The following is an 18,727-nucleotide window of genomic DNA, read 5'->3' as shown; positions in this document are numbered from 1 at the left end:
CATTTGTTTCTTCCTCTAATCTTCACAGCCGTTTGCAAGGATGACGCAAGAATTGCAATTTTAGACAGTAAAGAAGATTAACGAAAGAGAAGGAAGACACAGAATGAAGAAAGAAAGAGAAAGAGTAACCAATGGTAACGGATAAGAGTCACCGAAAGAGAGTGAGTGAGTGAAGATAAGAGTGAATATCGAAAGGCAGAAGAGGCAGAAACTAAGTGTAGTAAAGGCTGCTTAAATCTCTTTTTTCGGTGAAAAAAACCCAATTTCTGATTCTTTATTATTAATTTTATTTTACATTATTACCAGTAAAACCATTATATTGTGACTATGGTTACACTTGATATTATTATTCATCAAATTAATATATATATTTAGTAAAAATTATTTCTCGTTTTTGAAAGACACATTTCTCTCTCTACAAATTTCATCTTTCGTTTCATCCCTTCTATTTTTTGTCTTATTGAACTGTTTCAATTTTAAAACGTTACAAGACATATAACCTAAAGATCCTCTCAATTTACTGTATTTTTTTGTTATTACTTCTACGCCTGTTGCTGTTGCTTCTTTTCCCTTTAAACGTATTCATCAAATCAACCAACTCACATCACATCAAAGAGTCAATCATGGATAAGGTTGATAAAGATCATCAAAAAATTTGTAAAGTATGTTCAGACAAAGCCATGGGATTTAATTTTAATGCTATAACCTGTGAATCTTGCAAGGCTTTCTTCAGGCGCAATGCCTACAAGAGCGAGGTAATCAATTTGTTTTTTTTTCTTGTTTGTTTCTTGTTTCTCTTTTCCTCTCAACCATTTTCTTCACCTTACCTTTTTTCTGCTCATAATAGTCATGTCTTCTTTTGTTATATGATATCTGCATGTCGCTCATCTATTCTTTTTCCACAATTGATATGATCATTCAATGTGTCATCTAGTGATTGTTGTCTCCATTATTGTGTCAATTGATTGACTGGAATATGGATACTTGTATCGTAGTTTTTTGCTTAGGTTTATGAGTGTTTTTCTTTCATTTGTGTGTGTGTGTTTGATTTTGATATTTTCATTCTGTCAAATGTTTCCTTATGATTACTCTTTTGAGGCGGTCACATTAAGTATGTAATCTTTCCACCCCCTTTTTCATGATCCATGTTTTTCATCACTATTGCTATTAGTTTCTCATTTGGCTTTGTCTTTTCTCTGACAGAAATTAAGATGCCCTTTTAATGGTAACTGTAATATTGATGTAATTACTCGACGATTCTGTCAAAAATGTCGTCTAGAGAAATGCTTCCGTGTTGGTATGAAGAAAGAGTGGATATTATCAGAGGAACAGAAAAAAATGAAACGAGCCAAAATTGAACAGAATAAGCTTAAAAGACAAGCTGCCTTAGAATGCAATGGTGAAAGTAACAATGGAAATAGTAATAGTGGCAATGGATTTGAATTTAGTGGCGCATCAAATCAATCAGGTAACCAAAGGACGACATCTGTAAGTTCAAATAACTCCAACACTTCAACGAGGATTTCAATAGATTCATCAACATCTGATACACCACTATTCGATGATAATGTTGAGACTCCTGAAAGATTCTTGGATTACATTGACAAAGAAATTGACACATACAAGGGCAACCTGATGTCCCCCGATTCAGATTTTAGATTGGAAGATGGGCGTCCAGAAAGATCTAGATCAAATGCGAATGAAAGCTCATACGGTGATAATGGTGTTACACGCAAACAAGACTTATGGAGGTTAAGAGTGAATCGCAGAATATTGGAGACCAATTTTACACCTCTTTACCTCCGAAATGATCGAACTCAGCCAAGTCACCAACTCAATGAACTGGAGTCCATGAAATTAGAAGAGTTGATGACAGCTTTTGGAACCATTGATGAACCTCTTTTCACCAAACCTTACGATGAAGATCACACCGACATTACTGATCTTGTAAGGCTGTCAGACTTGTCCATACGAAGGATAATCAAATGGTGTAAAAGGATACAATGTTTCCGAAATCTTTGCATAGAAGATCAAATTGCTCTTTTGAAAGGAGGATGTCTTGAAATGATGCTTATGAAAGCCTCAATTAGTTTTAACCTTGACGATGAATGTTGGCAGGTAAATTCATTTTCAACTGACCTCTCTTCTCTATCGCATTTTGAACTCTTTTTACCTCGCTCTCTGTTAAGCTCTTGAAATTTTAAGATTTCACTTCTGAGTCTGAAAAAATTCATCTTTCATATGAGAGTAAATTTTAAGATTGCAGGAGATTAGATGGTCTTTTAATCAACCTTTTACTACCAAAACAATTTTAACACGCTATCTTCTCATCTTATTTACTTTACAGGATGAAATAACCAAATGTAGCTTAACTCTTAACGTCTTTCGCACCAAAGGAGATTTGTACAATGCTCATCGAGAGTTTATCAAGAATTTTAATCCACGGTGGAGACAGGATCACTATGTTAATCTTCTTTTAGTGGCCATTGTCCTATTCACACCTGAAAGAGCAAATCTTCGTCATCCAAACACAGTCAGGTATTTGTTTTTACTTATAAGATGTTGAAATAAACACTTGCCTATCCATCTCCCAACCCTTCTCTATTGACTTTTCCTTCCTAGATTCCTATCTGATTGAATTAGCTCATTTCACCAATACAGTTGATAATGTACCTTGATATCTTTAATCTTTCTCTTCATCCTGTTATTATGGTGGAGTAAAGTGAAAAGGGGAGGAATAGCAACTTTTACACAATAGATAATTTTCATTTTTAGACTTTACCATTGATTAATCTAGAATTTTACCCTGATTGTTGCCATAAAACATCATCCTTAGAGGAGTAAAGAATCCACTTTTAGCACAAATTTCTACGCAATCTTAATAGAAATGTCTTGAAAATTTGAGCTGCGCCATGACATCTTCGTACACTTTCAATTGCTTTTGACCTACTGTATCTAAATTATTTTATGACAAACAATTAGATTATGCTCTTTATTGAGTAGTTATACACTTGTGCTTTTAAGGCAATTTTTCTGATTGCCAATCTGATTCCTATGACAACTATTCATTACTATCGTTTAGCTCTCTATCGTTCTGTTTTGATAAGAAACTTGTGGGTTTGTTTTTTTCAAATTATGGGTTTAAATTTCCATTCCTAGAAGGTCAAAAGCTAGTTTAATTATATAATTTTGATTATTTTTCTACTCCTTCGTTCATTATGTATCTCACTATTTGTTTAAACATTTTTCTCTTTCTCTCTATAAGTATTAATAATATGTTTAATTGTGGATGCTCGTCACGAGTTGTTTGCTGATAATAATGATGATGACGAGAGTTGTTCAAGATAGCAACTTAGCCTTTGTTCAGAACTGATTCAATTCTTTTTTAATCTATTAGCTTTTATTGTATATTAAAGCTTTTAAAATGTATCATCCCTCACTAGAGTCGGTAATCTTCAAGTTTCACCTTTAGTCGTCCTCTTGTTTCTATTCAACTTTCTACCTATCTCTTTCTCCCTCTTTTCTTGTCTTCTCTACCTTCTTTTTTCTGTCCTTTCTTTCCTTTTCCTCTTTTTTTTCCTTTTAGCATTTATCATTATAATACTCATGATTGACAGTTTTACTGATTATAATATTTGTTTCTTTATCCCATTAACAGATTAGAACAGTATTCATATATCTATCTACTAAGAAGATACCTCGAAACTAGGTGTAACTCTGTTTGTGAAGCTCATGCCGATCATTACCAGTTGATGATGAAATTGGAGGACTTACGGGAGCTCAACGAAAATCACATAAGGATATATTTAGAAGCTGGAACCGAAGCTATTGGGCCACTTTTGATTGAAATTCTTGACCTTAAGCATTGAATCGCTTGTAATGAAACAGGAAAAGAAATGAACAAAAGACATTATTGGAAAAGACAAAATGAGAATCAAGCAAAGTTGCAGATAAAAACTAAGGTTTTCTTGGTGGATTTGGTGCAATTATTACTCTGCTACAAACTGTAATACACACACGGTCAAAGCTTTGTGAAAAATGATAATGATCCTGGATTTTTTAATATGTGTGTTTGTATATTTCAAGTGTTTTTCAAGTTATTGGGATGATTTGCTTTAATTTATCTTTTACCTCAAAACTCGAAAATCTCATAATGCGAGATTCCAACGTCCAAAGACTAGACTGACAAATTAACTACAAAATGCTTCACAAACACCAAATATACATACATAAGCATATACATACACAAACAATCCTTACACATAATTATAAATATTTGCGCATGTTACGTGTTAATATCAATTATCTTGATGAAATCGGACGGGTCCGTGAATTTCAAGCATCTGTTACCACTTTACACACGTTCTTGCTCGTCTTCGTTTTAACTCTCTTATTCAGTTCAACTATATTTTTCGATAACATGTTCTTATTCAAGAGCGTTGAGAAAAAAAAAGAATTATTTCGACAATGTTCTCATTGAGAACTAGTTTGTTTTTGTACATAAACGTCGAAGTCTATTAACATTTTATCCAAGTTATCCTAGATCCTATTAAGCTGCTTATCTACCCTGAGTTAGGTTATTCAATTATCTAAAAGAATCACTCACGGATGGAAAGGAAAATAATTGGAACTAAAGTCTTGATCGATCCAAATCACAAGAGACGCGAAAAAAAACCTAAAAAATAATTCAACTATCCTGATATTCAACTGGTCAAGATCAAATCCTTTCTTCATTTCTTTCATTTTCCCATGAATAATAATTCAATGCATTCATGAATTTATTTACACACATTGACATGCATATGAATTATTATCATTTCCCTAAGTTGTATCAACTTTCTCCTTCCCTTTTTAGTGGACATATGGTGCATTCATATCATGAGATGAAAAAAAGTTACAAAAAAAATCCTATGTAAATAAAAAGTATCTATTTCTGATAAATAGACACTTTTTAGGTATCGCCATCTTTTCTTGGTCTCATCTAATTGTTGTCGAAAGAATCAATATTCAAGATTACGTAAATTGAGCAAAAGATTGCTTAAAATGAATAGTTTGACTAAATTGAATGTTAATTATGAAAATATATTTACATATTACCCTGAATATGTACTTGGAAATAATTACCTCGAATTATTCTTGTATCTTTTTTTCTAGTTTCATTTCTTTCGTCAACAAATCTAAGCCTTTCACTTTTCATTAACTTTACCACTTTATATTAATCTAACCTCTGTGATTGCCCTTGTGATCCTCCTCGAACCACCAAATTGTTACTATTGTTAGCAACAAAAGCTTAATATTTTGCCTGTTTTAAGCTCATTGTATTTCATCTTGCCAATGTTATTAATTGTACTAACCACTGTAAGATCATTTCTTTATTCCTGATTTAACCTGTTAATTTTGCTCACATTGTTACCATTTCGGGAATTGCTGCCTAATGTCCTTCTCAATTTCAAAATGGTTAACAAATTGAAAAATCCTTTTGTCAATTATATTTGTCTTATCTATTTTTTTAGGTTAACTTCACCACCAAATGAACCACTAAGACTACCACCAACACATTACTAGCCAAATCAAGCCATTCAATCCCAATTATAATTTGAATTAACTATGAAATGAGATTTTTCTCTGTCCACTATCAATAATTGCACCAAGAGAAAGGACAAACCGACTCGTCTGATAAAGTAAATTTGGCATCAACGACTATTTATGGTCGCATCTTTTTTTTGTTCATTGTCAATTGCATATCACGTTCTTTACCTTAATATCTAGATATTGTTAGGTTTCACTGATAATTGGTACAAACTGGTTATGTTTAAGAATTAAGAATGTGAAATTAATGCAAAACAATAAGAAAATCATTGTATTGTCAAAGTATGTAATTTTCTCGTACGTATTGAATTGTGAATCAAACACAAACGGAAAGTAAAATAAAATTTGCCTGAACAAAATCAGTTTTCTTCAATTCTTTTCAATTTGAACAGAATCTTGGCTTTTTGAATATATTTGGATGAAAAAGGCTTTTCAAAGTGGCGGTTCTAACGTTAGTATACGATAATGTAACTATTAATGTAATAGTTAAAACTATATTTACAGCAATCAATTCAATTTGTACAATAATTATACAAAAATTTCTTTAGTGATAATAAAATTCATTTTTGAAAAGGAGAACGACTTTTTGAATGTTTATCCGATGACAATACAGGGCATGCCAGCTAATTTTCATATTGTAAAACGCCTATTACTCTGCACTGGAGTGATCTTGAGGTTATGTATTTTGTTTATCCAAATTTCAACGATACACAATTGTCATATTTCAAGGTCAAGGTCATTAAAGGTCATTGCGTTATTTGACCTCTAACGATATTTAAAGGTTATTTTCTGAGAGCGTAAAAATTTTTCAGATTGGTTGATGCTAGTGACATATGATGATAATAATATGATAATTGATGATAATTGGGTCTTTTATTTCGAACAAATCAACAAAACTATTTCACTTCAAAAACAATACAAAGTAGAAATGTAAGTTATGATTAAAGTAAATCGACTTGATTACCGAAATTTTTTTGCTTGAATAGGGAATCGGATGGCTTCTACAGAATTCATTATAATTCTCCGACAAGCAAAATAACTGGTGAACCGTCAGATCCTGTAAAGTTCCAGCTCCTCGAGTTGTCAACAAAAAAAGCAGTTTCAATTCAAAGACTCGTAACCATAAAAAATAATACTCTGGATAAGCATGATTATTTCTTCCATTACGATGGCTGTGCATGTAATTAACTAAAGTAACAAAAGTTCAGACACTACTGTTCTAATTGGTCATTTATTAGCTGCTAATTTTTTGATTTTTTGCGTTGGCTGCAAAACAGAATACGTTGAATTTGAAGAATTTGAACGCCATATACGGCAACGCTGCTTTCTCAAGCGTGATCAACGATCTAAATCTTCAATTTGGTATAATTTTCGGCTCGGCACTATTTGTGTACACTTTGTGCAAGACATAATTGTCAGCACTCCTTTGGCAACCTACGTTACCTAACTTACGTTAATAAAGTTCTGAAAAACTGTTTGTTAAAATGTTTGCTTAAATAATTTCAAACGCTTGCTGTTTCTGACTAAATTTTCACAGCACAAACTGTGCACAGTTTGCTGCGTTAGTTTCTTAAAACCCAACAAGAAATAACTATTCTGCATACTGTGCTGTAGATATGCTGTGCTGGGTTTGTGCTGCAATTGAAAATAGTTCAAATCATTTCTTACCTAATGAACTCGAATTTTCACACTGCCTGAATATAAAACAAAAACCAAAAAAACATCAAAAAGAGAAGAAAAAAACAGAAGCTCCCACAAATGAAAAACATGATGGAAGTACAGATCTTGAACTAATTAACCTGTACTGAGTTACTGAGACCTTAATCCATTCTTGTAACACCGGCGCATCATCAGAATAATACATAATTAGGAAAATTACATAGTAACACAACTAATTGAGAAGTTACGAAAATCTTCGTCTTAACTACATGCGGGTATAAATTAGAAATTTCATAATCAAGATATATTATTGTTAAAATTAAATAAAACGCCAAATAATGAACAAAAAGTAATGTGATTAAGTAATGTGGCAATGTCATTAAGGTTCATAGTGTTATTATTCAATGTGCTTTTACTCGTGAAATTTCTTATATCTTTTTGTGTTTTTCAAGTTTTTCAATTGTTAATATGGACCAAGTTTATCACTCCGTAGGCGATGACGATAATAGAAATATAAGTTTTCGTGATTTTGATGACCTTTTGCGCCAACTCAAGACTCTCTTTTTTCGCTCTTTACATCATATACGAAATATCATAATAGATCACCATGATGAGCCGCTAGAGCCCAGGAACGCAGGACAAATAAGAAACTGGTTAAATAACCATCGACAGGAATTCTACATCGTTGAAGAAACGCAGACCTGGATGCACTGGCGATTTCAACAGCGGAATTGGCTATGTTCAGTTTTTAAATTTGCAAAATCTGCTCGTGCTTCACTGAATATAACATTTTCGGTGTGCAAGATATAATTGGCATCATCATCTTTTCCACCGTGTAACATCCGGAAAGTTGTCGCGAGAAGATTTGTAAAATAGCCAAAAACAGTAGCTCTGTCCATGTTAGGGGAGCGATGGATATTGATAAATCCAATGTCAAAGTTGCTATAATTGGCACGATGGCTGTGATTTTTATTTCAGTTCATCAAGGTTGCGTTAAACAGGATTGACAAATGACGAGTTTTTAAGTATATCCTAGCATGAGATATCATGGTTACAAAAAAATTGTCAACGCATGTGTTTTTTCCGTGTTTTGAGCCATAATTTGATAAAAATTGATGATATCATGATGAATATTTGCGACAATAATCAAAACCTATCAAAAATTTAATTTCAACCTTCAAATGACCTCCAGAGGTCAAAGGTCGAATTCCCGAAAAATGACCTTCTTTGGCCTCAAAATTTCTTTCAGCACATCTACTCAAGTAGAAAACATATTATACCGAGTTTGAAGTTTTTCGGTCGAATGGTTTTGGCTGTACATCGACGTAAAGAAAACAAAAAGACGATTTTCAAAATGGCTAAACTGAAGTATAAATCTTCACTTCATTTCGATAATTAAAAATCGTATCATTAAGGAGTACAATCATTCCCTTCATAAAAAAACCTTTAAATAGCAAATTAGCTTTATTGCAGTGCTGATCAAAGAGTTCTGTCTTGATTTTGTCTGGTTATGTAGGAAGTCGGTTATGAGACACTAGAATTCGAACACAAAAAGTCTGATTTTCGAGTTAAAAGGTACGTCTTTAAGGGTACATATGAGCATAAACAAAGAATGCATATGCAATTGTTGAGAAAATTTGAGTCTTTTTTATAATCCTCTAATTATTGGTTCTAAATGACTAACTCCGATTGAAAAGAGCTTTGATCTACTAGGACTTATTGGGATGCTCTGAAATACTCTTGGAATCATTGGTATACTTACATAAAGTCCCATTAATAAAAGTCACAGCAAAAAAGCAACCGAAGCTATTGCTATCCTTAGTGAAAAATATCGAAATAAACAGTTTATGATAGAAGCGCGTTTAAATTTTAGTCTCCGAAAGCTTTTGTACACTTTTGACTGATGACTTTCAAATGTAACTCACGATTTTCATAAAATGATGAGCTTATTGCCCCAAGTAAAATTTTTTGTTGGAAGATATTTTATTAATAAGGATCAATGTGTACGGCCATTACGCTTAGTAACATATGAGCACCAAGCTCGAGCAAAGTCTGTAATGCAAGAGATGAGAAGAAATTATTTTTGAATAACTTGAGAAACTGTTATAAAACTGTTATATTTACCAATAATAAGCTTGATGAATTGAATCTGAAAAAATGGAAACAACGGAATCCCATCGGATAAGATTCCATCATGAACAAAGCTTCTTCCAGTTTAATCTTAAGAGCTGGTTTTATGATAGATCGAGTCAACAGTTTATGGATATTATTATATTACGAACCAATTGATCCTGAACATTGAAAGTTTGTTTAGTTCGAAGATAATTTAAGGTGGAATGATAATTAGACTTACCAATCGTTGTAAATAAATAAAGGCCAAAGACATTAAGATTATGTTAAGGGTTAAGTGAAGATTGAAGAATCCAAGAAACAGCATTCTGGTGGAAAATGGTGATTCTGGTGCTATGAAGGCTACATAATGAGATGTAATTTTCAAAAGCAGTTGCGAGGGTAAACACTTGAGCAGATTCAGCTGAATCAACCATTCCTGACACCAATGATCTAATAGCGGCTGTGGCTATCCGGCAAAATGCCCCAATCAAGAAACCAGCGATATAACCTCGAACTGACAATATCAAACCTCTGATCAGATGAAGGCTATCAGTGAAATGCAACCCAGAATAGCAATAATAGAGTCAGAAAAGCCGAAATATGATCTACCAATTGGAGGACCTATTGAGGTTACTATGGCTGGAGCGATGCATAAAATAGAGTATAATGAAGTGTATTGATCTTGGGTCAATCCATATACCTTTTGAGCAAACTGATAAGCAATACCATCTTCACCCAAAATAGCAGCCAAACAAACCGCTCCAGAAGTTATTAACAGGATTAAACGTAACCTTCCGTTGTTGGGCCTTTGTTTGGTGAATAGTTTTACAAGCTGTTTAAATCGTCCAATCTGGAAAACATCTTTAAGAACTTGGAAAAATGATAATTTATCTTTATCGGGTTCAGTTGACGGGGTAAACTCAAGTGTCATTAAACAGGCATAAATCAATCCAGACACCAAACTGGCCAAAGCTACAAGAAATACGCCAATGTAGTTTTTGTTTTGACCCTTAATCCATGGTTCCATAGAGAGTATTTTTCCTCCAGCATAAGTAGCCATCAAAGTACCTGGACATACAATAGAAACAATTAGACTTTTTCAGACACGATAATATTGGCCTGCAAGAAATACAGCAAACTTGAAATATTAATGAATAAAGCTAAAAGCCTTTCTTGTTAACTCAAAAACACAAATGTATTGACTTGCTTCTAACCCAGATTTTTTAATAAAAATCATTTTACTGATGTAAATTTTGCTAATTTTAAGTTCGAGAAAGGAATTTTCTGTTTGCTGCAAAAAAGAATCCCTTTGATTTTCGCATTCTGTGAAAATCATATTCTTTCACCGATAATTAGATGCTATTATGGGCTATAATATACTGAAATTTTAGATTATTTAAGAAGCTAAAAAAGTTAATGCATTGTATTATTAATACTTAAGTTGTCATTGATTTTTGATTTATAAGGTGAATGGTTACTCAAACATAAACCATTATTAAATGAATTAGCTCAGATTTTCTTCGCTCTTAGATCAAATTATTCAAAAGCCCATAATGAAATCTACTAATTGTTGAAAGAATAGTGACTTTAGGTGCTCTAACTTTTGAGATAGCGATGTTCAAAGTCTTAAGGCCAATGGCCAATATCAAGAGAACCGTTAATGAATTGAAAAAACTGTTCAGTCGTTGGTGTGAAACAACAAATTTTATCAACTGAAAATGAGTTCCAGCTTCCTAACTCTTAAGGTCACGGAATCGTTTGGTTTTACCGAAAAATGAGGTGACCTGTTCTGTAAGAAATAGAAAACTTTATTTCTCGAAATAAGAGCATTTTCTGGTTGATCCTTAAAAGAAACGCTAGAAAAATAATTTTAAAGAATAAATATCGTTCAATAACTGTACAAAAGGCTATCGAAGTTTCAGCTTTGGCCTCGATTTGCTAGAAAACTGACCATCTTAGAAATTTTTTAAGAGCACTAATGGACTCTGTTTTTATGTTTCTAAAAACCCTCAGCTTGAAAGTCAGATTTTTCCTTTTCATTCCTTTGAATGAAACGCTCTTTAATTATGAGAATAACCAAAGATAACAATCAAATGAATTTCACGCTATTATTTTTTCATCGATATTTTAGAAAGAGTCGAATCAAATTCTTCTATCAAGCAAACGCAATTCGATAGAGAAAAGTTTGATCTATTATTAACTGCAGAATGGTGATTGTAGGTGCAATAACTTTTGAGATATCGATGTTCAAAGTTTTAATGGCCAATATCAAGTGAACGGTTGAAAAATTGAAAAAAGTAATCGATGAACAAAGTGCAGCAACAAATTTTATCGACTACAAATGAGTTTCAGCTTTCTAACTCTTACGGTCACACGAAAAGTTAGATTATACCGAAAATCGAAGTGATCTATTTTACAAGAAACAGAAAATTTTGCTTCTACAAATAAGGGCATTTTCTGATTGATTATCAAAAATCACTTCATGAAAATGATTTTGGTAAAATAATCTGGTTCCATAACTGTACAAAACGGTATCGAAGTTACAGCTTTGACCTCGATTTTCTCGAAAACTATTGATCGGAGGAATCTTTCATTGGTACTAAAAGATTGGTGCTTCTTATGTTTAAACGAACCCGCAAAGTTCTAACTCTAAACTCAAAAGCCAGATCTTTTGTACACACTTGTTTGAGCGAAAAGGCTTCTTAAGTTTAAAAAGCACAACAAACAAATAGATTTCACTTTATTAGGTTTGTTTTGATATAAACGGTATTAAATGCAACGTTATTCGTAAAGGAATCGTGACTTGATCGAGAAAAACTTGATGATTGGTTTACTCCTGATTTTCCGTTGAATGCTACAACGATCTTGTTGATAAGTCATAGCAAAATCGAAAGAAAGTGCTTCTGATCTCAATTACTGTCTCTTTGCATTGTAAGCCGCAAGTTTCCAAACAAGTTCTGACCTTTTTAAGTTAGTGTTTCGAGAAACATTGGAAAGCATTCCAATAAAATTCATGATCAAGCATCAGAAGGATCCCTGAACTAATTGCAACATCTCTTGAGGTCATTGGAAAGCACGCTAACTTGTAACATTTTGTTAAATCACATAACTATTAATACCAAAGGAGAAAGTGAGAAACCTGGCTTTCGAGTAAAAAATTTTTAAGGATGCGTTATTACAGTAATTAGATGAAAAGATTTCTGATATTCAGTCATAATAATAAAATCTAATAATTGTTGAAAGAATGATGACTGTAGGTTCTACCATTTTTGTGATATCGATGTTCAAAGTTTTAAGGCCAATTGCCAGAATAAAAAGACCCGTTGATGAATTGCAAAAAGTGTTCGTTTGCTAATGTACACCAAAAGTTTCTATCCATTGAAAATGAGCTTAAGACCTCTAACTTTAACGATCACCGAATACGGGAGATTTAACCGAAAATCGAAGTGAACTATTGCACAAGAAACAGAAAATTTTATTACTTAAATAAGTGTTTTTTTTGGTTGATGATAAAAAATTTAGCTAAGGAAAATGATTCTGATGAAAAAATCTGGTTCAATAACTGTACAATAGGCTATCGAAGTTTCAACTTTGACCTGTATTTTCTGGGAAACTGTTGATCTGAGAGACTTTTTAATAGTACCAATGGTCTCTGTTTTCATGCTTCTACAAAATTTTGAATCGAAAGTCAGACATTTCTTTCTCATACCTTTGAACGAAACACTGTTTAATTGTGAGAATAACCAAAGATAACAATCAAATAAATTTCACGCAATTAGTTTTATATCGATATTTTTGAAAGAATTGTAGAAAACTCTTCTCCAAAACAAACGCTATTTGATAGAGAAAAGCTTGATCTATCATGTACTGCAAGATAGTGCTTGTAGGTTTTATAACTTTTGAGATATCGATGTCCAAAGTTTTAAGGCCAATGGCCGATATCAAGAGAACCGTTGATGGATCTAAAAAAGTTTTCAATCCCAAGTGTGACCCAATAACTTACATCTTCTAGAAATGAGTTTTAACTTCTTAACTCTTATGGTCAGAGTGCTAGCCGGCTTTAACCGAAAATCGAAGTGATCTGGTTTCTAAGAACCCGAGAATTTTATTTCACGAAATGAATGCATTTTCTGGTTGATTATTAAAATTGACATTAGAGAAATGATTTTGATGAAATAATATGGTTCAATAGCTGTACAAAAGGCTATCGAAGTTTCAGCTTCGACCTGGATTTTCTCGAAAACTGTCCATCGGAAACATTTTTTAATAGCTTCAATAGATTGCAGGCTTCTATGTCTCTCTAAATTCACAAACTTCCAGCCCTAAACTCGAAAGACAAATCTTTTATACGCACTTGTTTGAGCGAAAAGGCTTCTCAAGTTTAAAAAGCACAACAATCATATAAATTACACTTTATTACGTTTGTGTTGATAGTTTTTGAAGAAGCTAGGAGACTTCATTCGTAAATTAACCGCTAAATACTCCAGAACAAGCTTGATCATTCGCTCACTCATGATCTATCGTTGCAAACTACGAATTTCTTGTTAGTTAGTCACAAGAACAGCAAAAGAAATTACTTTGAGAAGAAATTACTCTCAACTACTGTTCGGCTTGATTTTAAGCTCCAAGCCGACAATTAGAAATGATTTTTAAACGGTTTTTAAATTATCTGTTGATTCCCAAAAGTTACCGGACTCCAGACCCAAATAGACTACTAGAGTATGACCTGGAAAATGACTTGACCCATCTTCACTTGATAAGTTTCCATCTTCCCTCCATCGAACCTGTTAAATCTCGAACAATAATCAACCTAATATTTGATATCTTCTGTTGGATCAATGCAATTAAAGTGGCCTGGTTTTACTGGTTAGATATACCAACAGCCATACGATTTGGTGATCTGTCTCTATTTTATGGTGAATCCAGATACACACAGTATAAACCAAACATTAGTTTAGGTCAAAGCATACTTTTGTAAGCTCAATGGTTCTTTTTCATTGTAATGCTAAGATGATATTGAAAAATTTGGACTTTCAAAAGATGAGTGGAACTTTATTGTGCTTTTTAGGCCACGAAAGTTTATTAGTATTCATCTACGTAAACTAAAATATGCTATTATAACTTCGAATCTTCAACATTTACATTAAAAATGATCCTTTTCAGGAAAATGATTTGAGCTTAAGGCAAAACATTAGTAGCAATCAAAGCGTGTCCTTTCGGTTTTTGGGACTTACCGACAAGAAATTCACAGTTTCCAACAGGATATCAGGACAGATCAAACTTTTCTCGAGTGATTAGCAATTACTTTACGAATAAAATCGTCTAGCTTCTTCAAAAACTAGCAAACAAACCTAATCTATACAATATATAAAGTCAAAGTATTAAATTTTTGCGTCAAGATTGTGGCCAAACTGAGCGGGTTCCAAGAAAAAAAATTACACAGTCTGAAAGCCCTGATTCAACTACAACGACGAAAAATAGGAAACTTGACCTCAGAATCTCATGACCTCTGAGAAATTCATGAAAATAGAGTTTGGGGGAAAAAATGTAGAATCCGTATCCAATAACAATGAGAGAGGGGGAAAAACTTTTTTTGTTATTCAGGTTGATGGTTGATTGTTGGACCAGGATTTTATGTAAAACTTTGTCATTTGAGTAAAATGTAAAGAGGGACCGACTTTTTCACCCGTTTTTTACCGGATTTTCACCGTATTATCCACCATATTGTCCACCACTCAATCCAACACATCTACCAAATCAACAGAATCAAACAACATCACTTTTTAAAGAAACTTTTCTCAACAAAATTGTCCATCACTTTAGAGTGGCTTTTTCCACCACTATTGCCGCCACATTTTCAAACAAATTTTGTGGATTTGGGTGGTGGATGATCTTATATAAAAATTGTCTGAAAATGCGTGTGAAAAAAAGCCACTCTAAAGTGATGGACAATTTGGTGGACAATTTTGTTGAGAAAAGTTTCTTTAAAAAGTGATGTTGTTTGATTCTGTTGATTAGGATGTGTTGGATTGGGCGGTGGACAATACCGTGAAAAGACGGTTAGCATGGGTGGTTAAAAGAAACTGCGATCAGCCATGATCGCACCAGTTGTATTAATTTAACGCAATTATCATGTCTGCGATTTTATTGAGTTTGTCTTTCAGAACTTTATAACTTTTAGTATACGAAATGGGACCATTTGAGACTTTAAATATAAGTTGAATTTGTTGATACAGAGGGAAGAAATTTACGATCAATAATGATCGGAGGCTCCACTTGTAAAGTGTAATTTTATTGATTGTTGTGCTTTTTAAAGTTAAGAAGCCTTTTCGTTCAAAGAAATGTGTACAGAAGATCTAGCTTTGAAGTTAAGAGTTGAAAATTTGTGGGTTTGTAGAACCATAAAAGGCTGCAATCTATTGAAGGCATTAAAAAATGTTTTCGATGGACACTTTTCGAGAAAATCCAGGTCGAAGCTGAAACTTCTATAGCCTTTTGTACAGCTATTTGACCAGATTTTTTCATCAAAATCATTTCTCTAATGTCAATTTTAATAATCAACCAGAAAATACATTTATTTAGAGAAATAAAATCTTCCGTTTCTTGTAAAACAGATCACTTCGATTTTCGGTTAAATGTGGCTATTTCTGTGACCGTTAGAGCTAGAAGGCTGAAAATCTTTTTTAATCGATAAAATTTATGTACACGTATCTAGGATGGAAAACTTTTTTGAATCCATCAACGGTTCTTTTGATACTGGTCATTGGCCTTAAAACTTTGGACATCGATATCTCAAAAGTTATTGAACCTACAAGCATTATCTTGCAGTTAATGATAGGTCAAGCTCTTCTCCATCAAGTAACATTGCTTTCGAAAAAACATTGACTCGATTCTTCCTGAAATATTGCTAACAAAACTAATAACGTGAATTTTATTTTATTGTTATCTTTGGTTATTCTCATAATTAAACAGTGTTTCGTTCAAAGGAATCAGTACAAAATATCTGACTTTCGAACCAAGATTTTGTAGAAGCAGGAAAACAGAGACCATTGGTGCTATTAAAAAGTTTCTCCGATCAACAGTTTTCCAGAAAATTCAGGTCAAAGTTGAAACTTCGATAGTCTTTTGTACGATCATTGAACTAGATTTTCTAACCAAATTCATTTTACTGATGTAATTTTTTATGATCAACCAGAAAATACTCTTATATAAGAAACAATATTTTCTGTTCCTTGTACAATAGATCACTTCGATTTTCGGTTAAACCTTCCTTTTTCTGTGATCGTAAGAGTTAGAGAGCTGAAACTTATTTTCAGTCAATAAAAACTGTTAGCGTACATCAGCAAACACATACTTTTAGCGTATCATTGACGGTTCTCTTGATATTGGCCATTGGCCTTAAAACTTTGAACGTCGATATTTTGAAAATGATAGCACCTACGAGCACTGTTTTTTCAACGATCATTAGATTTTACTATGGACTTTAGCATAACATGACTGAATACCGAGGAAGTCTGAGGTAGTTCGTTTAAAAATGATTGTTTTTGAGTGTTGTTCAAATTGTTTTACTCAAGCTTTAAAATCTTGCAACAATTGGCTACTGAAAAAGTTTTTTGAATTAAATTGTTCATTTTCTGAAAAATCGCTCTACTCTAAAAAGATCAGTACGAATACAATCAAAATTTTCATTCACAATCAACAAATCAGTAATTAAGACTTATTTTTTCAGGAACTTGTTTTTATTATTTACAAAATATCTCAATGTCGAGATTTTAATTTATTTGGTTAACCATTTGTATTAATATCGGAAAACCTTGATTGATTCATTGTAATTTAGAGTTTTTCACTCTTAAATAGATGATTGTTCCGTAATAGCTGATCATTAAGAAAAGTAAAATTGAGGTGATTGTGAAAATCATGATTAATGAACGTCGAGTTTCATCTTTTCTAGTTGAACGGTTAACATTTCCAGTTGATCGATAATTTGGTTTGTAGGAATGAAGGATTGGATGAAGAGAACCCAAAACAATTGAATAAGGACAATCGGTGTCATTTTTAGTTGATAATGAATTAGTTCTGGACGATGAGAATGAATATGGTCTTGAACGATTACAAACATGGCAACCTTTAAATTGAAGGCCTTTAACATTTGAAGTTGAAGTTGATTTCCAACTGATTGGTGATACTTTTCTCGATTGGGATGTTGCTGAGTTGGTACATCTTTCATATTTACCATTGCTTGACGAGTCACCCTCAACTGGTGTTGATCCGCGAGAACTGCTATCAACATGTTGCCGGTACTTTCGACCCCGAAGAGTTTTAATGTCGGTTAAATATTTCCAAGTATATTTGTTTTGACGACCAACAATTGGTTTTGATTCATTGCCACAACATTGACAAGTAGAGACAGAAACTGTTTTACCAGATTCAACTCCATCCGTCACTTGGGTTGAAACTTGGGTTGGATTAGCCACTGGGTTTGTTGCTCGTATGGGCTGCTCATAGCCATCATCAAGGACCATTGTTGGACTAATCGTTCTATCGACATGATCAATACCATTACCAATTGAATAATTCACAATTGTCTCTTCACGAGGAGGGCCCAGAAGCACATTTTGGATACCTTTCGATTGCTTTGAATACAATAACTTTGGGTTGGATATTTGGTTTGGTTTCTCGGCAAAATGGAAATACTTTTTACTCTTTCCTGAGTTTCCACTCAAATCGGTCAAATTGTTGTCGTTCAAATCTTTCAAATAATCTTTTTTTGTATCAATCATGATGGAGTTCAAACTGTGGGTTCAAGCAAAAAGTAAGGCAAGGATAAAATCAAGATGGGAAACAAAACACAAAATAAGATGAGCACAAATAACAACGCACTAAATGACCAGAGTAACACAGAGTTTCTAGTGAAGACTGTTACCAGAAGGGAATAATAAATAACAATTTGAAAGTGAATTTCCAGTCAGCAACCGTAATCAGTCTTTCTACCTTTCTCTCCATTTAGTTATTCACTCTTTTTCCTTATTCTGATTGAACAAAAAACAAAACGCAAAAACCTTGTTCGCCTTGTAGACTGAACTTGTTTGTTATCATGATAGTTGTTCGATTATTAAGAATAATCTTGATCACTTGTTAACAATCAGCCCAATGTACTGTTAAACAGTACATTGTACTTGTTAAGTAGCTACTGTTAGCATTTACATACGTTAAATACCTATCACGACCACTACATTGAAGGACACGAGTTTAACATGAAACCCCATTAATCCTGAATTATGGTTCAGTCATGAAATACACAACAGTAAATATCCAAACATAATTAGAAACAGTTTAATCCATGGCGATAATTAATAGAAATACTTTC

General features: G+C 33.0%; 1 protein-coding gene across 1 annotated transcript; it reads left to right on the top strand.

Annotated features, from left to right (window-relative positions):
* The first annotated feature begins 214 nt into the window (after positions 1–214).
* On the top strand, positions 215–5,660 carry LOC107366185 (nuclear hormone receptor HR96). The gene is made up of 4 exons (XM_089267289.1): positions 215–755; positions 1,204–2,118; positions 2,348–2,538; positions 3,659–5,660. Exons 1-4 carry the CDS (start codon positions 624–626, stop codon positions 3,867–3,869), a joined length of 1,449 nt encoding a protein of 482 aa, XP_089123415.1. The 5' UTR covers positions 215–623; the 3' UTR covers positions 3,870–5,660.
* The last annotated feature ends 13,067 nt before the right edge of the window (positions 5,661–18,727 follow it).

The sequence above is a fragment of the Tetranychus urticae genome, chromosome 2 (genome assembly GCF_039701765.1).
Source record: "Tetranychus urticae isolate SD_2017Ah chromosome 2, NJAU_TeUrti_SD_1.0, whole genome shotgun sequence".
NCBI lineage: Eukaryota > Metazoa > Arthropoda > Arachnida > Trombidiformes > Tetranychidae > Tetranychus > Tetranychus urticae.
The sequence above is the reverse complement of the archived record's forward strand: the minus strand, read 5'-3'. Positions and strand labels throughout refer to the sequence as shown.